Source organism: Epargyreus clarus, unplaced genomic scaffold, assembly GCF_041222505.1.
Source record: "Epargyreus clarus isolate Ecla_fem2 unplaced genomic scaffold, WU_Ecla_fem_2.2 ptg000027l, whole genome shotgun sequence".
Lineage (NCBI taxonomy): Eukaryota > Metazoa > Arthropoda > Insecta > Lepidoptera > Hesperiidae > Epargyreus > Epargyreus clarus.
The window spans coordinates 3,398,121-3,422,251 of record NW_027332234.1 but is presented as its reverse complement, the minus strand read 5'-3'; the positions used below and the strand labels follow the sequence as shown (position 1 = coordinate 3,422,251).

At 34.0% G+C, this 24,131-nt stretch overlaps 1 protein-coding gene across 1 annotated transcript; it reads left to right on the top strand.

Annotated features, from left to right (window-relative positions):
- Positions 1-70: 70 nt before the first annotated feature.
- On the top strand, positions 71-24,131 carry LOC140753999 (lysozyme-like). Its single transcript, XM_073088892.1, has 4 exons — positions 71-233; positions 14,431-14,604; positions 14,977-15,050; positions 23,534-24,131. Exons 1-4 carry the CDS (start codon positions 167-169, stop codon positions 23,678-23,680), a joined length of 462 nt encoding a protein of 153 aa, XP_072944993.1. The 5' UTR covers positions 71-166; the 3' UTR covers positions 23,681-24,131.

Below are 24,131 nucleotides of genomic sequence, written 5' to 3'. Positions count from 1 at the left end.
TAAACAAACTTGCAGATTCGATAATTCTGTATATGTCAGTGATACGCATCGGCCATATAAGCTGAAGTAAGGCCACGTTCATTGCCAGTCGTCGGAGTACCGCGCGAAGACACGACGTTTTAAACGCTTTATATTTATTTTTTACAAAATTATTAAGTTAGGAGTTATGGCGTCAGCCGTGATTAAGTTAAGTGCCATATTGTTGCTGGTCGGCCTCTGCGCAGCTGATATTGGTTTGTAATGCTTACTTACTATTTATAAAATAGATAAGTTTATCTATAATTTAAAAATAACTGCCGTTTTTATGCAAACTTTAAGCATTTCCTTTTAAGCGTATATTTATGCATACAAGGAAAATAGCTTTGAATTATAGATAATCACATAAGTCAGTCACCAACCCGTATAGCACAGTTATCACCTGGCTATTCGTTGGTCTTGTCCTGGATTCAATTCCCGGCCGGGTAGACATGTGACTATGGGTGTTATTACTTACCTTTAATATAGTTATATGAGTTGTATGGATAGCTTGCACAATTAATTATGATCGTTGCTTACACGTTCATATTGAAAGAAAATCTACAAATTCAATAAATAAATGAATAAAAACAACTTATTTAACAAACCTTCAAAACTTGAAAACTAATTTGACCTTCAGATCAATTAAAATCTACAAAATCTCCGCTACTTCCGCAAAAGCATAAAAGTATAAGGTGGTAGAACCCTTTGTGGTTCGACTCCGGCGGCACCACCGCCACACCTATTTCTACCTAATAACAGCAGTGTTAGGCGCAGCTGTGTTCCGGTTTGAAGGGTGTGGTAAGGGAGATAGACTTTTCCGAGGCGTTCCAGCTTAGTCCTCAGGGGTAGCGGCGCATCTGTGGCCGACCTCAGGTAGGAATATCTAATCCTATCTGGGGTTGATTTCCGATGTCCATGGGCGGCAGTAGTCACTTACCATCAGGTGGACTGCATGCTCGTCTGCTACTCTCATATTATAAAAAAAAAAAAAAAAAAAAAAGTATTATCTACCTATATATATCTAGATACAATTTCCTAGCCGTTACTAGTAATTCTAACTAATCTAAAGATTTTCCAATAAAGATAAAAGCTTTGTAGAAACAAAGACTTGATTTTATTGTTAAGAGGTGCTCAAGACAGGTCAATGCTACGTGATTGATCAGCCTTTTGTTATTTACGCAGAATATCAGAAAATACTTTACTTTATTTTTTAAAGAAGATAAGTTTAACAATGTTTTAACTAAAATAAATTTGTTACTGTTGGAATATAGCAAAAACTCAAGCCTCTTATAATGTATAATATTCAAGTAGGTTATATATGATAAAGCTGGCAGCTGAAAAACATATATTTTTACTTCTTCTAATTTGTCATTCTGTCAATGATTCGATATAATAAAAAGTATCTTTTTGGAGTGAATTTTATTTTATTATATTTCATAGTTTATTTTCTCGTTCTCCTGTGGCCTATTCCCAACAGGTTATGGGCCCAGGCTACGCTATCGTAAAATATAGTCATCTACTAAGTATAAAATTTATGTAATATTTTAAACATGGAGTCGCGGAAGAAAAAGACACATGAAAAATGTTTTGATGGCGAACGGCGATGGCAAACAATAATATATAAGTGTCTAAACCAATACTGTCTACGGCGAAAACAATAATGGATGACTTAAATAAAATTACGAATGGAGAATTTTTTGGCTACACAATTATTTTGACTGCGTAAGAAACAACTTAATTTGGAATTGCGACCAGATATCAAGCGCTGATACAACTTATTTTAATGATTGAGTAATATGATCACTAACTTGGTGCTAAACTTGATTAAATGGATCAATGGATGAAATGGATCGACGGATTATGGATCAAAGGATGAAACGAATCGACGGAATGCATATAATTCAATGTCTCATCTTTTAGATTCAATGAATACATTCAAAATATTCAAAGTAAAATTGAGACCTGAAACAAATGAACTTCAAATATCACACGCTTGTAAAAATATAAATTTTAATATAGAAAGATGTGTAAACTACTACAAGAATACTTACTACATCATGCAGATACACAAGCTAATATGAATTTTTATCATGGAAACTGTTGGTGTAAAAATTATATTTTTTGCGATCTGATCCCGTCGCTATTACTGATGCTAACTGTCATTATATCAAGTACCTAATTGAAACAAAATGGAGACAGTAGTAGCTATATAACTGTAAATGCATTGGACACTGCAAATAAAAATAAGGACAGTTTCGCTTTTATGTCTTAAAAATGAAATTTATTTGATTTTTGTTCCAATTCTAACCCTGACACTTGTTTTTCTTTTAGATTTGAAAACTCTGATCACTTTGAAAATACAAAGGATTAATATGTGTCAAATGACAGACTACGTTTAAAATTGGAGGAGCTAAAGATTTGGTAAAGGTCAAAAACAAAGAATTTAAAATTCTATACTGTTCACCAAAAGTTCTGTGGAACTTTAGTTCTATGGAACTTAAGCTGTACCTATGCAGCTTCTTAGTAAATCGAATTGAAAAATAAAAGGTATGTGCCGGTTATTAAAAAATGAAGGGCATATTTATAAAAATAGTAAATGTCTAATATATAGTATAAAGGATGATAGTATCATTATTTTTCATAAAATGATAGATCACAGTATAAAATAAACTTAATTCAAAGTTAGAAATCGTATTAGTTATGGCACAAACGGTCATTTGAATAAACAGAAATTAAATTTGAATAGCAGTGATAGCCTAATGGTTAAGAAACTCGACCTGTTTAACGAAGGGTCCGAGGTTCAAATCCCAGGCAATCACCTCTGAATTTTTTCAAAGTTATGTGTGTATTAGAAATTAATTATTACTTGCTTAAAAGGTAAAGGAAAACATCGTGAAGAAATCTTCTACACCTGAAAGATATATATAATAAAAAATCTGAAAGGTATGTGAGTCTACCAATACTCACTTGGCTAACGCGATGGATTATGACCTAAACCTTCTCATTCTGATAGGAGACTCATGCCCAGCAGTGGGACAATAAATGGGTTGATGAAATTTGAATATTTTTAAAGATTTTATTATTGACCGTCATGTGACAATCTTGAATACTTATATGTAATCTGTGATCTTGAATTTCTGAAAGTCAAGACTGACCAGCTAATGGTAAAAAAGAAAAACATTTTTTTTTATTATTCACTGTGATGTTTGCGATTCGATAACGTCGACTTCCTTTGATGACAAAAATTGTCTTTATGTTACATTTATTTTAAATGGGAAATAAGTATCATTTTAAAAGTCTAAAAGTGAAAATGTATCCTATAGTAACATTATTCATTTACATTATGATAATGATCGAGAATATATTTCTGAAATAATGAACTTAAGGAATTTTTGTTGGCAAGATAATTATGTATCATTAAAATTTACCTTATAAAACACAATAAAATGGTGAAACAGAGCAAATGAATCGTATATTAACCGAAATGGTTGTAAATGCGAAATTAAATAAAGCTTTTGGGGTGAAGCTGTTACAACAGTCATATACCTACTTATATTTATAAAAAATATACATATTCCCCACTAAAGCTCTGATAATAAATAAATAAAACACCATGTAAATTGTGGCAAGGTAAAAACAAAATCGATCATATGAAAATGTTTTGGTGCTACTGCTACGTTCGTAACACAGTTAGCAAGATTAAAGATAAAAATATTTTAGATCCAGCCTAGTTGGTAAAGATTTTAATGGATATACATTATTAAATATTAAAAGTAATGAAATGTCCATAGCTGCTAAGCAGGTCATGTAGTTGATGAATTAAATATTGAAAATAATGACAACAAACATTGAGCATTACATATCAATATAAAATTTAGAAAGCCTGACTCTGATTCGGCGAAACTAATTGAAAGCTAACAACAACATTCCTTAAATGATAATGCGTCAACAATAACTATTAAATACTTGATCAATCCCTGAATTATTATATACGGATGCACAATCCTGATAGCTGATCTTTATTAAGTACTTTGCAATAATTACCTAAATAATTTAAAGGTATTTTAAGGTGCCTATTAAATGGTGAAAAGCAGTACAAAGTGAAATTAAGCCACAAAGGAGCAATCAAATCTGATATTTTGTTTACAGACCTAAATATGTTAACATTATTAGTTGCAAGTGGGTATTTACCACAAATAATAATAAACTAAGTAGGTAAATCAGAAAAAATAACAAAGCTCGTTTAGTTGCTCGAAGTTTCACTAAGAAATTCAGTTTTCAGTAAGAAATTTTACAGGATTAAGTTGTAACGTTCGCACCAATAGCCAGATTTACTACATTTAGATAGATTTAAATGTACACCATATGGACGAAAATACTACCTTTGTAAATTTCATTTGATATAACTAGAAAAATATATTATAATGGTTTTCATACAGAGAATATTTATATGGTAGTACCAGAAGGTAAAGGTTGCTAAAGATAAAGAAGGTTGCCTAAAGATAATAAAGTAAGTAAATTAAATAAAAGCTTTAACGGCTTAAAGCAGACATCTCGGCTTTGGTTTGAACGTCTTCATGTTATACTTAAATATAGGGTTTAAAAACTCTTAAAGGTACATTCTCATGCAGATGCATGTAGATAAATTTTTAAATATACCTATATAAGATAAATTAATACGGATAAGAATAGATATATGTATAGAATAAGATATATGTATAGTCCCACACGTATGTATATGGTTTAATAATTTCAACAAAATAAGCATTAATTAAATTATTAAAAACATAAATTTGCAAAAACATTTTAATGCAAATAATTTATATTACAAATACAAAATAAATAACATAATTTCTTGATATAGATGTTGAAAGAATAGCAAATACAATATCACTTAATCAGTCTACTAATGTGCAAAATGTGTTAAAAATATTCTATAAGTGTAATTTATCCTAATCACTTTCCTTATAAATTATTCAGTATTAAATACTGACTTATACCATGGTGCACATTGTAGAGTTAAATTAAAGTAGTATTGTATAGAAATGTAAAAGTAAATGTACTTACGCATCCAGATTTTTTGTCTTAAATGTGTAAATATTTAATACATCTTTTAATGTTATATAAAAGATATAAATAGTTAAACCTTATCAATGAAAGCTGTAATTATAAGTAGTTAATTATTGCTTATGTGGACTCTGACTGAGAAACTGAGAACGCGACGAGACGCACAAACATAGTATTAGAAACTATTTGTTCAAAGTAATTAAAACTGCATAATTTCGTGAAACACACGAAAACAATGTAGACACTGTCGCAGTCTCATCAGCTAAAGCAGAGTACGAGTATAAGGTTTTGTTTGAAGTTTTCTTTGTATATTTGACTGATAAATCGATGTGGTCTGAAGTATCTTCAGCTCCACATGTGCCATGGTTAAGTTTGCCATTGTAAAAACATTTATATTTATTGTAAAAAGATGTGTGTTATGGAGTTTCTTTCGCCGCTTCTTCTCCATAACGAAACACCTTGTGAAGTGGTGGTAGATGTAATGACATTCAAGAAGTGTTCTGCAAAGAACGTATTTATAAATTGTTTTATACTTGAATTTTTGAGGGAGGCTGTTGGAATATAGCAAAAACTCAAGCCTCTTATAATGTATAATATTCAAGTAGGTTATATATGATAAAGCTGGCAGCTGAAAAACATATATTTTTACTTCTTCTAATTTGTCATTCTGTCAATGATTCGATATAATAAAAAGTATCTTTTTGGAGTGAATTTTATTTTATTATATTTCATAGTTTATTTTCTCGTTCTCCTGTGGCCTATTCCCAACAGTTACAATTATTATGAAATATACTTAAACTAAATTAGATAGATTTTCTTTCAATATGAACGTGTAAGCAACGATCATAATTGTAACAAATTTATTTTAGTTAAAACATTTAAGTGTGTAAATGTCAAAAATAATATTCATGAATAAATTCCCCGTTTTGTAAAATTAACCCTTAAGGTCGTTAAATAAGGGTTGGAACTTTGTTTATAATCCGTTAATTTGGAAGGAAGTTTAACATATTGCAGCAGAAAATAAGACTTTGTTCTTATCCGAGGCGTTCCAACTTAGTACCTAAGGGTAGCAAGTCTGTGGACGACCTCAGGTAGGAGAATAAGTATACCTCATAGGTGTATTTATTTTTAAGTTATTTATCTTCCTTATGTCACTTAATTATTTTTAAGGTCATGTTCAATTATTAAAAGACAAGTTAAGCTTACACATTACATATTATTAAGTTTATTAACCATAGATTCAGAAACCATTAGTTAATTTAGATGTCTTGGTAGAGTCGAGTTCATTTGAAGGTTATTCATGTGGTAGCAACGGTGCTGTTGTTTGCTTTGCATATCTATAAATAAAAAGTTAATAATAATATTATAAATAAAATTACCATGTAGATATTAAAAATAACTACGCTCATATACCTAGACATTACGTTTCTTTATATGTGACACTGGTACGTTAATTATATCATGTTAATTATTTTTATGCTTGGACTCACCTTGTAAACTGAAGCGATTTTACAGGATTTTAACATAAAGATGATAGGGAATTAAATAAGCTATTGTATATGTCTCAGGAAATATTTAGTGTTCGCTGTTTAAATTAAAAACTGGTGCACGGTACAAAATACGGGCGGAACCATAGAGAGAAACTCATCTATACTCAAATTTCAATTTTGACGACAAATATGCTAGTGATTTTTGTAAAAAACCTTATATGTATTAGGTGTGTTGACTTTATGATGAGTCTGTGAATATCCTAGGGTCATAAAATCAATTCTTAATTTTAGACTATCTCTAGCTCGTTGACAACTGTCACATATAAATATATTATAATTATATCAAACAATATTTTAAGTTATTCACGTAGATACTCGTATCCTTAAAATAATCTTAAAGAAGTATTTTATTAATTTTAATTTACAATACAATCATAGATGAAGGTTAATTAGCAAGTCAGCTGTAATCAGTGTTCTTAATGTAGAGTCGGCAGATCTTACATAAATAGGTATGTTATAACTTCTCCATTCTAAACAGCACGAAGTAAAAAAACTTTTTTAAATGAATTCTCAAATTTAATCACCGTCTAAGTAGGTGGGTATATGTCTGAACCTATTTTTGAAAATATCCGTATCTTAAAAGTTAAAAAGTTCAGATCACGATATCGTGATACTATCCACGAATAGTTTAACCTCGATAAATAATTATTACCTAAATATTATTCACCACGTTTGACTTATGGTTCAAGTGATTTATTTTCTTCAACATTTAACTATCAGTCCTTAAAATGGATATGTCAACAGCTATGGTCAACAGATTAGTGTGCCGATACACTGATAGAAAAGTCAGAGGGTCAAGAAATATTGCAGTTGCTTACATAAACAGTAAACATGATTATGACTGTGTAAACACAATTGAGACATACCGTAGCTAAGTGTGTGACGATATTAAGAAAGAAGACCGTAAGATAAAAGTAGAGCTATATTTTTTAAGTTATATTGAAGTTGACCTATCCTTAAAAGCGCCTTAAGAGGAAATTATATATACATAATAAAAATTTTAAGTGTCTCATATATTACGGTTCAAGAGATAGAGCCTTGTGAGAGACGGACAGACAGCGGAGGCTTAGTAATAGAGTTCCGTTTTTAGTTTTTACCCTTTAACGATTTATGTAACGGAAGCGGTTACTCTGGAGCGTAACATTATTTTAATAATATTTAGTAATTATGGATGTTTATAAGCTAATTAAAATTTAACCATGTTCTAATATTAAACTCTTTTCCAAATGTTTTATTGACAAAAAGCTCGTCAAAAGCTAACAAATAGAAAAAAGAAAAAGGAATAACAAAAGACAGGTAAAACAGAAATACCTTATATATGTGTATCTGAGTACATAACTATATAACAATAAGAAGTACTACTTGAGTGTGAAATCACAGACAAAGGCTTTAATTTTATTTATTTATACGAATGGTCAATTACCCAAAGGATAATTATATATTAAATACATAATTGTACTTATTCAATGATCGATTTGACGTTTGAATAACCCTTATTACGGTTTACAAGTATTGTTAATAAGATTTATATGAGGCTTATTATATACTTTACATTACCTGGGAAGTGTAATTTAAATCACATTATAAGTAGTACGTAAGTAGTACATCATTACATTGATTTATTAATAATTAATAAGTCAAAATCGTAATGTATTGTAAGTCGCAATCTATCGTACATAATTACTATAATTTAATACATAAATTTTGCATTGAAAATCAAAACATAAGTATTTATTGGAATACAGAACTAAAAAGTACTTAACTAAGTTTATTTAAAATATTATGTTTCTTGCTATGCGTTATTTTTTTAAGATTTTTTTTATATTACCTATCGGTAATTTCTAATATAGCTACAAAGGTTTCTATATCTTCTGAGTTATATTATATTCGATGTCAAACATATTTTGAGGAAACGGTGAAGACATCTGTAGAATTTTACCAACAATAGGTATTTTTTTTCAGACACCTACTAAGGTAAGTAGGTGTCTGAAAAAAATTCAGAGAATCCGTTTATATTATCCGAATCCGAATCCGTTTATATTATCAGAAATATGGGAAGCAAATCACTTTTCATAGTAGATAATTACACAAATAAACCTTCTCAAACTCTTTACCTACCTTTTGAAACTATAAAGACCAATTAATTATTCGAAAAAAGTCACATCAATAACCGTAAACTTAGAGTTCATTGACTTTCCACAGACTTGATAGAAATTCCACTAGAATTCCACAGAATAGAAACAAAAATACATTGCATTAATATGTACCTTGACATTGAATACTAGAATCTAGAAATATGTACAAGTTTGAAGCAGTTTCTGCTTATATTGAAGCATGTGGTCAAACGGGTTGCGTAGGGTCCAGTCGCAACTCCGGCTCAGAAAAGCATATTAAAATGCTAAACAGAAATAAAATAACCGTTCTTTACATATCCTTCAAAAACTTGCCTTTTGTCGTTGTAGAATTTAAAAGAAACGGATCGTAAACGTATTGAAGGTACTAACTTATTCCATAGTTCATTTTTCATCAACCTCTATTAAATTTACCATCCCAACTATCCCAAATAACACTTTATACCATCCCAATGAAATAGACTATCCCAACAAACACGGAACTTATCACAGAATGAACTAGAAAGTAATTATGATAACTTCTAATATGAAGGTAGTTAGAAATTACAAAAATCTAAATAAAAGTCCCTAAATAGTCCTCAGGAGTAGCAACGCGTCTGTTGCCAATCTCAGATAGGAATCTTATCGGGGAATTAATACAAATATCCATGGGCGGCAGTGGCCACTTAGCATCTGGTGGACTGCATGTTCGTAGGCTACTTCATTATTATCATTAGGGTATTGTCCCTGTAGTTCCGGGACCGGAATAGGGCTACGGTATCCCCTGCCTGTCGTAAGAGGCGACTAAAAGGGGCTTCCAGGGTTGCGGGCGGCAAGAGTGGGAGCTCGAACCGCCCGGCTTGTGACCCCGGGAAGGACGGCGGTATGTGTGGTCGCATACCGTTGTGCCCACCAGATGGTGTGGCGAGCGTCAAGCTCACCTGGGCGGAGCCCGATGGGGCAACGCGCTAAGAGGACTCCGGTTGCGTACGCAGCGTCGAGGACGGCTACCGGGGGGGGTTTTAGTGCGGTAAGAATCCCACATTACCCCATGCCGCTCCCACGGCATAGGGTACCTTTTGAAGGTTTACCCCTCGTAAACAAAAAAAAATAATGGCTACTTCATATTGTAAAACATGCATAATTTACATGGCATCAAATACTTTATACCAAAATAAACAATGCAGAATAGCAACCCTACTAAAAGAGTATTATTTATATAAACTGCATAAAACCAAAATTGACTTTGACCTTCATTGTGTATGCCAAGGCATCGGCCTTGGATATCGTCCACCCGGATGGGCTTGTAGAGTGAATCACAAAATTTGCAATGGAGGTTATTTCCATAAGCAATACGGTATTGACTGCATTCGTGACCGATGACAGTCTACACAAAAGAATAAATAAAATTATAGTCTGCCATTTCAAGTTGGTACCTACTTTTTGTAAATTAATATGAAAAGGTTGGCTCAATTACGTATTGGAATACTAAATAGTACATTACAATACGAGGACGAAAAATTTTTTTCTGACAAGTGTGAGTTTGCAGGCCGAGCCGCAGGCGAGGACTGCAATCACACGAGTCAGAAAAACATTTTTCGTCCGCGTGTTGTATAAAATTTTATATTACGGGGTCGGAAATGGGGGTTTTGCGCACGCGAAGCGTGCGTAAAACGTCCATTTACGCACGCCGTGATATAAAGATTATTATGTAGGTACTTCTTGAATGTAAAGAGAAGCGCTGGGCAGATCTGTAGGAATCGTAAAAGATTTGATTTGTCGTTATAAGTTAGGTATCTTATTTTACGGGTTATACAATTTTCATTTTCCTATTGAAATCCTAAAAATCGTTATAGTTCTTTCATGTAAAGAGAAGCGCTGGGCAGATTTATCTTTTGTAATCGTAAAAGATTTGAATTCTCGTTATAAGTTAGGTATTTTATGTATCTTCTTTTATGTGTTAGACAATTTTGAATTTTATTTGTAGGTATACATCAGCCATTACAATCATTACATATGTTAACAAAAAAATAGAGCATACGAGTATTCGATCCCACGCAGCTTCTGTATTCGGTGCGCGGCATATCCGTAACTTGCTAAAAATACACTCGGATCATTTTTATACCACGTCATAAGAAGTATAGTCCGCGTCAAACTGCTAGACCGCTCTGAAGTTGTTGCGAGCAGGTGTAGGCATACAATTGCCTATGGCAATGCGACTCATTTGTCAGAGCGGACTAGCAGTTTAACACGGACTATACCTATACTATATTTTTTTTAACGACTATATTTTTTTTTAACGAGGGAGAAACCTTCAAAAGGTACCCGACGACGTGGGAGCAATGTCGAGTTATGTGGGATTTTTACTTTAAAAACCAATGTCTGACGCTATGTCGAAAGCACACACGGGCCGACATCCTTTTGAAGCCTTTTGGGCCAAGGATCCAGGCATTTTGCCAGTCCTATCTATTTTTGGATTGTTAGTCATGGTTAGTACAGTATGGATTCACATTAGTTATGTCCTTTTTCTTGTAAACTTAAACTTATGATACACGATGTGATTCTACCTATTTCAGCTATGATAAAACTTGACGCCTGCTTATTAACTTTTCGCATATTTGTCCAGGTTAATTTTTGAAACATAATCTGATTTTAACAAGAAGCAGTTTAGATTTTTTATTAGGAATATGTATGAAAGTTCTTACAATAAGTAAGCGACCTTTAAACAAGACAAAACGAAAAAATGGACATATGTAAACAAACATCCCGCAAACATACTCGTATATAAACCTGTCATGTAAATAAGACTGTTTTTACATAAAGATCAGTATAAAATCATACGGACTGACATTTATATCTACGGATGGATGAATATGTATGTATGTAGCCATTCAAATGCGGAAGCTGAGTGACGTATTTCATTGATCACAGAACTACGCAATAAGAATTTTCAAAATATAAATAAATAATAAAATTATTGTTTTAAGGTACAAGTTATTACAAACAAGAAAGTTTAGAGACATTATTAAAAAGCAATAACGTCCTGTATACGACTTGGGGATCCCTGTATTTCAGGATCTAATTGCTTTCCAACTTTACTTACTTATTTTCTTTTCCAAAATCTAACATACACGTACAACATATAGATTTTTTCAAACGTGGTGCATAATACCAAAATAAAAATATTTTGTGGTAATACGTTATTTATTTAACCGACCAAATAACGTTATAGAGAGTTATAGGTACGATGCTCGACAGGCAAATATGTAAATGATAAATATAAATTTCTGTGAGATGTAGAATGTTTGTCTACTTGCTTTACCTATTTCTATTATAGAATTCGCTAGATAGTATCCTACTAAGAACTAGAAGTGTAGAAAGACTTACTTAACCAAACAAATTATTTATTATTGCATGTATTATTATTTGTAAACTTATTATAAGCACTCGATAATTATTTTTAAAAATATCCGTTTCGCACTGTTACTCTTAATTACTACTTAACTATTATTGTAGTTGCAAATAAAAATAATTGTTACAACTTTTGAGTGGAATTCCCATAGAGTTTTTTCTCGCACGTCAAATCAAGTGCCGGAGTTCTTCAAGTGCCGGAAAGCAATTGTGTGTCGTCATCTCGTGTATTATTATAGACAATAACGTTAATGTTTACAAGCCGGACTTTACATTCTTTGAAATACTTAGAACCAATCTGTGGACTTGTTCATTTACATCTACAAACGTTCGTTGTTCATTATCTATCTAATCTTTTGCCTATGAGATCTAAAGTTGACAATTTCTGCTTAGGCCAAATTGTCACATTTAGATCTTTGGTTGGCAAATATTGAATAGATTGTTTTATTAATAACGGACGATATATCTATTAGATAGGTAGACTCAACAGTCTACCGTTCAGAATGAGTTTTATAGGAATTCGTTTTAAATTTAAATTTGAATATTCCATGACAAATTGCCTTTTCCTATAAAGTCTCTACTTCCATCAATGTGAAGAATGCAGTAATACACACGCGTGAGTCTTATTAAAATCGATACAGCCATTTCTCACATTAAAACGCATCAAAAGGATTCGTCTAGTATAAAATAAGAAATAAAAAACTGTTATACTATTAAGTGGTATCGTTGAACAAGTCAAAATAGTATAAATAAACAGGTTTTCTACGCATATAAAATTACGCACAGACACTTATTTTTTATTAATTTATATAGATTACCCTTTGATTCATAAAATTGAAACAAAGCAACATAACAACGAAATGACACATTGAAATACCATTATTAACATTAGCATTATAAATAGTGCATCGGATTACTTTTAAACCAGTTTTGAACCGGACGCATTCTCATGTGTTGAACATGAGCATGAACAGGGGGGTTACTACCATCTCTTAAAACAATACTATTTTATACATATATCATACATTGAAATTTCGTGCCACGACCTCGTTAAAGTAAGATTGTTTTTATAGTATTACAATAAGCAGTTTTGTATTACGTATGTCGGTCGAAATTATTCATTCCATTTTTTGCAGGAAGCATAACTTTTTAAGCAAAATATGTCAATTTCAGTTGGTTTTATACAATGGATAAGCGAAAAATGAATAAGGGTTTAAGTTTGTTCAACTGTGTTTGTTCAAATGTGACGGAACACAATCAAGACCATGGTGCGAAAGAGATGACACTAGTTTCGATGTCCCGTTTCTCTCGACAAATTACTCATCCTTTTACATCACTCGGCAGGAATAAAACAATACTGTTTTAAAGAGGTCGTGGTACGAAACAAAATAATATTGATACAATATTGAAATAAAACTTTCCTGAACTATGATGGGTTTTAAAAGATGGTGGTAAACCCTAGTGCATGCATATGCAGTGTTCTCACCGGATCCGCACAAGGTCCGTACCTTGACCTCCCTTTACTCAAATTTATAGCTCTGTTGTTTGTGGTTACGCATTATCATAAATAATTTCACGTTTGCTTACATCAATACCTTAAATACGAGTATAAGGATAATTTGATTAAAGTATGAGCTATTAGTTATATTAGTCATTTTACTAGTCAATGCTTAAAGGAAAACGAACTATTATGTATTTGCCAAAGTTCTCAGAAACATACTTTTAACATTCGGAATGAAAACAATTAGTTTCTACTCTTTGTTAAATTATAATTAGTTACCGATGTCCATGGATACCACTTAAAATCAAATGGACTACACGTTTTCTAACATTACATATAAAATTTTTACAACATCTAAAAGTTTTTTTGACACCGATTTCAATCGAGATTCAATTTAATCGGAAACTTTGGTCGAATTATATTTCGTTTACCTTTTGAAAATCTTCTATGATGTTCTTATATACTTACCTGTTACTCAAACACCCTTATTTTTCAACTTAGCTATGAATGAAACATTGCGGTATTATATAATGGAAACGACCATTAAAGCACTCTAAGGTTTAACTTTCTTTTATTGTCATGTCATGTCTTAACATACCTTTTATTAAAAAACCCTGATGTTTCCATATAAATTTAAATGAAACATTATAGCATCTGATGTACCTTCCATTCAAATCACTGCGATGTTTTAACGTACCTTTTGATACATAACGCGATGTTTCAATGTACCTTGTGATGTGCCTTAATACATGCTTTCCTCATATTTTTACAGGAGAGCGGCCAGTCACAGAAGTGTGTCTTGGATGCATCTGCCAGGCAGTCTCTGGTTGCAAACTGGGCCAGCAGTGTGAAGGTGACCACTGCGGTCTGTTCCACATCACATGGGCCTACTGGGCTGATGCTGGCAAGCCCACACTTCCGGGTATATCCCCTGATTCCCCCGAAGGTGAGTTTATAAACCAATTGTATATATTTAGGTATTTGGCAATCGTGGCTTCTGTCCCACTATTTGGAATTGATCTTCAAAAAGGAGATTTTAAGAACCGTGAACCGTGAGATAAATTGAGGAATTGGCCAATAGTCTAATGTTTGGCACCTTTGAGTACATCATCGAAAACTATTAATGTGCTTAATTTTACGACACATTTTTGCAAATAAGTTCTAAGTTAATTTTAAAATCCTTAAATTATTATTTCTTACTCAGCTGGTTTCCAACGACCAACACTTTTATCGAAAGAATAGTATTTAAATACTTACTTAGAAATTATATTGTTATATATTTATCTAAGTATAATCAACTTGTAATTTATTATTTCAGCATACTCCAGCTGCACCAACGAGCCTCGTTGCGCGGCCCTCACCGTTCAGGGCTACATGCGTAAATTCGGACAGGTAAGCTTGTCATGTATAGAATAATCATTTTTACATACTTAAATCAACGTGAAGATAAGTGGCCATTGCCGCCCATGGATACATGTAATCAACCCCACATAAGATTAGATTGCTACCAGAGGTCGGCCACAGATGTGGACCTGACAGACCTCTGAGAATTAAATATCTCTCCCTTACTTACCACAAGTACCTAAGTGTGTGTACTTTAAACTTTTTTTTTTTATAATATAAGAGTAGCAGACGAGCATGCAGTCCACCTGATGGTAAGTGGCTACTGCCGCCCATGGACATCTGTATTCAACCCCAGATAGGATTAGATATTCCTACCTGAGGTCGGCCACAGATGCGCCGCTATCCCTGAGGACAAAATGGAACGCCTCGGAAAAGTATGTCTCCCTTACGACTCAAACCCTTACCCTTCAAACGGGAACACAGCAGCGCCTAACACTGCTGTTATTAGGTAGAAATAGGTGTGGCGGTGGTGCCGCCGGAGTCGAACCACAAAGGGTTCTACCACCTTCATGTACACTCAAACTCAAACTAAACACAGCAGCGGTTAAAATTGCTATTGTATTAGGCAGAAATAGTTTTAGCGGTTGTTTCTCCGAAGTCAAAAAATTACGACGAAAACGTTATAATTTGAATGTTTCCATATTAAGTACCAGCTACCAAATAAAAAGAAGGAAATCAAACAATCAAAAAAGTCATTAGACTCTTTTGCCTTTACCTATCTACATACCTACCTATAGGTATATAAATTCGTCAACAAACTTGATATTTTTTATTGTATATCTAAAACGTACATCATAGTCACTATTGTCATGTCTTTAATACTAATAAACATCGTATTTAAATCCTTTATTATCGTCTGTTATATCATAACATCCTCTCTTATGCCATAAATTACTTTTTGTCCCACCATTGACGCAGTTTTTATCAATATGTTGTCATCCAAATCCGTGATCGGGTTGTGGGCGAGGCGATGTGTAATAAATAGCATTGTGACATTGCCATTGAGATTTGCATATGGTAGCGTGACATCATCAGCTAATGCCAAAAGTCGTGTAAACAATCGTTTTACGTTACATTTTAGATGATTTGATATACCTTAGGGCACAGCGGATACAGGATGATCTAAGGAGCAAACTCCGTATTCTAAAATAACTAACTAAATAAATAAAATCCTATCCATCCGTGAACTTTTAGGGACAAAATTAAAAAATAATCCCAAAAATCTAAAATGACATATTGATGAAGTCAGTCTATGATCTTTTAGGGGGAGGCCAAATATTTGAATTAAGTGATTTTGCCGTTCCTATAACTCTTTTCGGAAGCTTTTATATTTATGTTTCTTCTCATACGAAAACATTTCTCATAAAGCCTTCGGTTGTCAAATAAGAATTTTCCATATGCGCTTCTAGGTTTTGTCAAAAAAGCATTACTACCAATTCTACCTATCTTTTGAAGTGGTTGATCTTGGTAACCCAAAAAATAGCCTTACACAGCATAACCCTTTTTTTCGAAGGACAGTTGTCAGCAGTTTCCCTGTCATTTGTATCCATCGTATGCACCCACGCATAATGAATTGTATCGCGACGCGCTCTCGTCACGCACACATCGATTTAAAATCAAGGCATAAACTAGATTCCGATGTCAAATATTATACCGATGATATCATAACTGGCGTAGAATTATTATAAATCATGTTGTGGAGACTATATGTTTCCATGACACTTGCATTGCAATAGCGTCGCGTAACATATTATGCCATCAAAAACAATGCTTGTAAAAAGATCCAAGTCTCGCCATTCAGTTCTTCTACCGTAAAAAGTTTTGAGATCTATGTAAAACCAAGCCGGTAAATGTATGCAGTCCCTTCTTAAGGGACCTTCTGTCTTAAGGTATTATCTCACTATCTAACTTAACAACATCTCATGGGACCATACCAATATTAAAAATCTTTTATGTTCTAAATAAATCGACGTGGCAATCGTACTGCAAGTCACATTGTGTTTTCATCTTATCATATCGCATCACACAGGTAACATTAGTACGATTGCCACGTCGATTTATTTAGAACATAAAAGATTTTTAATATTGGTATGGTCCCATGAGATGTTGTTAAGTTAGATAGTGAGATAATACCTTAAGACAGAAGGTCCCTTAAGAAGGGACTGCATACATTTACCGGCTTGGTTTTACATAGATCTCAAAACTTTTTACGGTAGAAGAACTGAATGGCGAGACTTGGATCTTTTTACAAGCATTGTTTTTGATGGCATCTCATTCCTTTTTGTAGATATTTCTACTCTTTTCCTTTCCGGTACCTTCTCCTAGTTGAATCTCAACAACAGATTTTTTAAAGCCAATTAATTTTTTGTAGTTAGTCTTTGTAGTTATGTAAATAATCTTGCCATTCATCATCACTTTCATTCGAACATGACAATAAATTAAATCTAAAAAAGTTACTATTTTGACAACTGAAATTATTCCCATTATCCTCAGGAAAAAACATCTGTACTGATTGTGATTTATTTATTTATTTATTTATTGTGATTTAACGTGTCTTCGTATTAAATAATCGACATCCCTTACTTTCTTCTGAATATCCGACAAAAATCATTGGTAATCTTTCACTGACTTCGTCGGACTCCGGTTTTTGATATAAACCACAGTATTTACTGCTCTTGCTCAAAATCGTTTCAATTTATAATAGACTTCTGACTTCTGAAATGAAATGAAATATTTATTGAATAATGATAACATTCGTTTTAGACTTCTCGCATTTACAATAATAGTTCTGTTAGCTGTTTCAACCACAACAATTTGTTTAGGGGTATATAGTATCGCCTTCTGATGTAGAATTCCATTTGTTGACAAGAAAATATTGAAAGCTCTATTACAAAATTTCGTCCCACTATCTGATCTCATACATTTGTTCGACTTGCTAGTTCCCTTTTCAACACTTTATATTTTTGAAATTTCTTAAAGACTCACTCTTATGTTTTAGAAAATAAACATTCATCGTGTCATTCGAGAATAATAGTCGATAAATAATAACATGTACCTTGAACCGTTGAGTGAAGTAGCTCCCATGGGACCACATAAATCTGTATGTACGATCTCCAGTATATTGTTCGTTCGCGTTCAGAGGTTTGGAAATGGTTTTTTACTAGTCGTCATATCCGTCGTAATGTTCACATTATCAAGACCAGTCACAATATTCTTTAAAATTCGCATATATTCCGGATTAATATGGGCTAGTCTTCTATGCCAATATTTATTTGACATTGTCAAATTAGATATCGGTGATTTGACAAATTGTTTAAATTTATATATACCATTTACGTTGTGGCCAGTTGCGATGATATTATCCACAGAGTTACTAATAGTGCAACCGTTTTTCAATAAATTAACAGTAAATCCTTTTTCAATAAGTTTACTCACCGCTAACAAATTCATACTTAAATTATTAGTCTGCATTTGTCTTTTGCATTCAACTGTAGTTATTTTTAGAATTATTATTTGCAGAGTATATTAATAATACATATTTTCAGCTAGACTATATTTTTATTCACTTCTATTTAAAACTTAACTCACCGTACAATATAATTTTATATATAGCTATTATAGATTACAAATAATTTATATTAAAAAGGTTTCTTATAATAGTTTCCACGTTTTTTCCGGGTAGGTATTACCACAAAATAAAAACTAACAGAAGTCAATCTTCATACAAAGTGGGCTGGAGTAACGCACACATAGAGACCACTTACCGACTAGTTATCTCGGGGGGACTCGACTCGACTCGTGCGCGACTGTCAGTTCATTTCTTACACGCATTTGTAACTGTTTTGTACAAGCAATGGAGCAAAAAAATACCCTAATTGTGCAATGGACGGTTGTTTAAATTCAACATTAAACTGTGGATTTTCGTTTTTTTTATAGCTATCAATTATCAAGCCACTAGGAGCTGATATTTTTGGTGATCATGGCAAGAATATGTTATAAAGTGGCTATCTAAGCTCGATTTATATAACAGTTTCCTATTTCGAATCACTTGAAATGAATATAACTAAATTTTTGTAATATTGCGTTGAAATGTTAGGTACCTAATATTACGTAAGTTGAAAACATGATTTTTTGTTCGTATATATATTGGTTTGTCTTTAATGCCATTTGGTAGGTTTAGGTCTAAAACGGATAGGGCAAAAGGAATTGTGTAATTAGGGTAATCCTTTTAGAAATTAAATTTTTATATGTAAGCTTATTTTCATAGACATTTATTTATGCGCAATAAGGCCGAAATTTGCCTAAACACTTGTTTCCTTGGAAACAAACTTATTATTATTTTATAATACGGTTAGAGCCGGTCCACACGGCGCGTTGCGTCAGCGTTGCGTCGTCGCAACGCAAAGGTTTTACGCATAGCCGGCCACACGGGCGCTGCGCCAACGCAGCGTTACTACGACGGAGTCGTAACGCTCCGTAAGTGAGTACTCCCCCGCCCGCTTCGTCTCGTGCGCTGCAGCTCAGTCGCGTATGCGCTGCGTCGACGCAGCGCACCGTGTGTACACTATGATTATTAGTATGTAAAACGACGCAGCCACAGCGCTACGTCGACGCAACGCTGACGCAACGCGCCGTGTGGACCGGCTCTTACAGTTGCTTTACCTCACGACAATTATTGTATTTTGTGTATGTTGCCGTTAGATTGTAGAATACGTTAGCATACATATTAACTAGGCAGTCTTAAGATTAGCTAGAAAATATGCAGATTAACTATGTAGTTAAAATTTGAAATATCTTTTCAGACTTGTTCTTAGGACTAAAACACATGCCTTTTTACGACACGACGACGTAGTGTGATACATAGCGACATCGTGCCGCAAAGCGATATTGTTTCGTGAAAATATACAAAGTTTGTCGTAAATTCATGACACGACGACGCATCATAGCATGCATGGGTCGACGTCAAGGGGTAAAAATTGATACAATCTTCGTTTTGTACTTTAGGTAATGGACAAGCTAATCTGCGTTTTAACTGATTTAGGCACATTAGCCGTAACATCTAGTTTTCTTCTTATGACATTTGTCAGAAATTCGGAATGTTTTTGATATTATATAACTTTTTAGGGTTCCATACCCAAAGAGTAAAAACGGAACCCTATTTCTAAGCTGTCCGTTTGTCTGTCTGACATAGAGCTCTATTTCTGGATCCTTAATAGATAGAAACTTAAATTTTTTACGGCATATTTATAATGGTGGCCGCTTTAACAACAAGTAATAAAAGTAAAAAGAAAAACTTTCAAATAAAGGAGAGTTGCCATACAAAGACCTTCTTTTTCTTTATGAAGAGGAGGAAACCTTCAAAAGGTACTCAACGACGTGGGAGTGACGCCGGGTTATGTGGGACTTTAGCCGCACTAAAATCCTTCGGTGGCCGTCCTCAACGTTTGTCGGAGAACTCCGGGATCTCCGACTGAACGCAACCGAAGTCCTCTAAGCGCGATGCCTCGATCGAGCTCTGCGTTGGGAGAACAGTTTTCGCTCCTCCTAAACTATCCGGTGTTTTTTTTTTCTTTTTTTTTATAATGTAAGAGTAGCAGACGAGCATGCAGTCCACCTGATGGTAAGTGGCTACTGCCGCCCATGGACATCTGTAATCAACCCCAGATAAGATAAAATATTCCTACCTGAGGTCGGCCACGGATGCGCCGCTACCCCTGAGGACTAAGCTGAAACGCCTCGGAAAAATCTGTCTCCCTTACCACACCCTTCAACCGGAACACAGCAACTCCTAACACTGCTGATATTAGGTAGAAATAGGTGTGGCGTTGGTGCCACCGGAGTCGAACCACAAAGGGTTCTATCACCTTCAAACACTTTGTTCACGACGGTATGCGACTACACATACCGCCGTCCTTCCCGCGGACACTTATTGGACGGTTCGAGCTCCCTCTTGCCACTCCCAACTCCGGAAGCCCCCTTTTAGTCGCTTTTTACGACAGGCACGGGATATCGAAGCCCTTTTTTAGTCCAGGAACTACAGGGACAAATATATAAGGACCTGCTATTTTTTGGCGTTTTTCATTTTATCTATTGAACCATAATAGATGTTACAGTTGAAATGTTCACAATGCATTATATGGCTGCTATAATATCAATTAGTAAAAATAAAAATAAAATAAACAAATGTTTTTGTGGTACGGAACCCTCAGTGTACGAGTTCGATTCGCACTTCACCCATTATTTGAATTGAATTTAAATTGAAGTTGGAATTGAAAACGTCTTTTGTCTCGAGAATAAAAACAATTGACGTCGCCTATAATAGTAGGGGAGCCCAAGACGGGATTTCGAGAGTGACTCGAACGCGGCAGATTAAGATATGGGAGATACCTTACATCCTATAGAGTATCTTAAACTATCCATTTGGGGGGGTTCAACCAGGGAAGTCCATCAGACTATTAATAAAAAATTGTATTATCTATAGTAGCTTAATTACATTCTGAAAACAATAAATTTATAATCTGATGATTTGAGGGCGGCGTTAGGGAGTAATAAGGTTGCAAAAAAATCTATACCTGGACATACTCGAGTGCGGTAATTTTTTTAATATAAAGGAAATAATGCTAGAAAATATGCACTATCTGATAGCGCCATTTATTAGCTTGGATCCCTGGAAAGTAATGGTGTATAACAAACTAAAGGAAAAGGCAAATTTTATGGAAAATACATTATTCTTCATACATTCTCATTCTATTTTTTTTTCAAATCGTCAGTATAAAAAACCCCTCCACTAAATCGTCAGATGAAGGGTTATGATAAGTAAAACATCAGTTGGAATTTCCTGTATAATAATCTTATCCTGTATAATAATCTTCGAAGAGTCCTATTTCTACCTAATAACAGCAGTGTTAGGCGCTGCTGTGTTCCGGTTTGAAGGGTGTGGTAAGGGAGACAGACTTTTCCGAGGCGTTCCAGCTTAGTCCTCAGGGGTAGCGGCGCATCTGTGGCCGACCTCAGGTAGGAATATCTAATCCTATCTGGGGTTGATTACAGATGTCCATGGGCGGCAGTAGCCACTTACCATCAGGTGGACTGCATGCTCGTCTGCTACTCTTATATTATATATATAAAAAAAAAAGAGTCACTGACAGTCTTTCGAATCGAATCGTCAGTTTTTCGAATGGGCGACTCATCTGAGGTAGCTTCATATCCCCTTTGAAAATTTAATGCGCTGGTTACTTTTTTTTCCATTTTTACCTCTCGTATGACTGTCCCAAACCAGCAGATAAACATATTTCCGGCATCAGAGATATATACTCTATCACTAACCTGCCGCGCCTTGAGTATGTCTGACTCTGCTTTTAACATCTTTCGAATCATCTAGACACTATTCCCACGGTGAATCGAAAAATATCACACAACCTTTTCTTCACTCTAACGTGTAATCTACACAATCGTATAGGACCTATCGGCGCTCGAGTTTCTACCCATTTAACATCATCGGCTCCCCTACTACTCTTACATTTCGCGGACAGAAACACAGATTCATTAACTGCAAATGTAACTTTGTCATCCTATATAACTTATATAGGATACAAAGTTATTTAATGTAGTTGGTGTATCTAGATAACTGGACAGAAATTGCAAAATATTTTAGTTTTCCCATGAGTTATATACTAAACACTAATTGTATTCTCAATTTCAACCTTCTATGTCTGCTAGAAGTGCCTTAAACTTTTGATGATCGGTCAGTCAGTGAGTGAGTGACAAAATTACGAACTTTGACTACTTGTAATTCTTAAACTACTGGTTCAAATTTAATGAAATTTGAAATATACCGTGTCTACACAATGCTTGCTTGGCTCCTGAAAATTCAGGCTTCTAGCTTCATGTGCAACGAAGTTACAGGAGGTCGAAAATGGGCCGAATTGCTTCGAGAAAAGTATGCTACGGCCGTGCCGCTTTTTTTGGCTTTGGCTCGACTTGGCGGAGGCACTGCCGTGCCTCCAGATAATTCACACTTTGTTGCTAACAAAATCTATGGGACAGTATCTAATCAAAATTTCCATACATAAGAACATATATTACAATGTAGTCCTTAGCGATAAAATTACATACGTGTACATTTTAAACAAAGAGATTTAATAAATTATTAAATAATTTTGCTTGCATAGTTGGCACAAGATTGTTGGTACACGCATTGTCAAGATATTCATACAAAAACTATACTCCCCCGTTCAAATTTACACTATCTCGGATTGATTGATATTTTTTTAACGATAATTGGATTTTCGAATATTAACGAAATTCCACAGACCTGTATGGTCTGTGCGGAATTCTTTATTAGAATAAAAATTTCAAAAACTTGACGGGTAATTAGAGGACTAAGAAAACAAGTGTTCTTTATTTACCTGAAGGCATTTCCTGCCAGTATCTGTCACTCAAATTTATAAAGGTGATATTTAAATTTCCAGGATTGCAACGGCGATGGCGTAGTGAACTGCTACGACTACATGGCGATCCACAAACTGGGAGGATACGGATGCACTGGCCAGCTTCCCTACCAATACGTGACAGTCTTCAACCAGTGCGTGGCCGCCGTTGCCTCTCAACAGGGCTAAAACGATCCAGATGAGGACAGCCAGCTGCCTACCGTCAAATTTTCATGTGCGAACTGGCCATAATATTTATTAATAATCTGTCTCGTTGACATTAAGAAGAAAAATATGTCAACAGATCCATAATTTTGAAAATTAAAGAAAATTTACGATAATTTTTAACCGAAATAGTCCAAGGACATGAAAACATGGAGATATACAAAAATTAAAGAATAATGACGTATAAATTAATGATCTGGCATATTCAGTGATAAAACTAGCAGTATGGTATCTGTCCTTATCCTGAGTTCCACCTGACTACCAAAACGACTACGTATAACATTTTGCTATAACTTTTTGTTCTAAAATATCTCATAAAACATTACAAGACAGTAGTCGTCACTGGCGTTTAGTGGAAAACTCGAAAATTGCGCCATTTTAGCTATAGGATAGAAATAAATAGATATTAATAAAA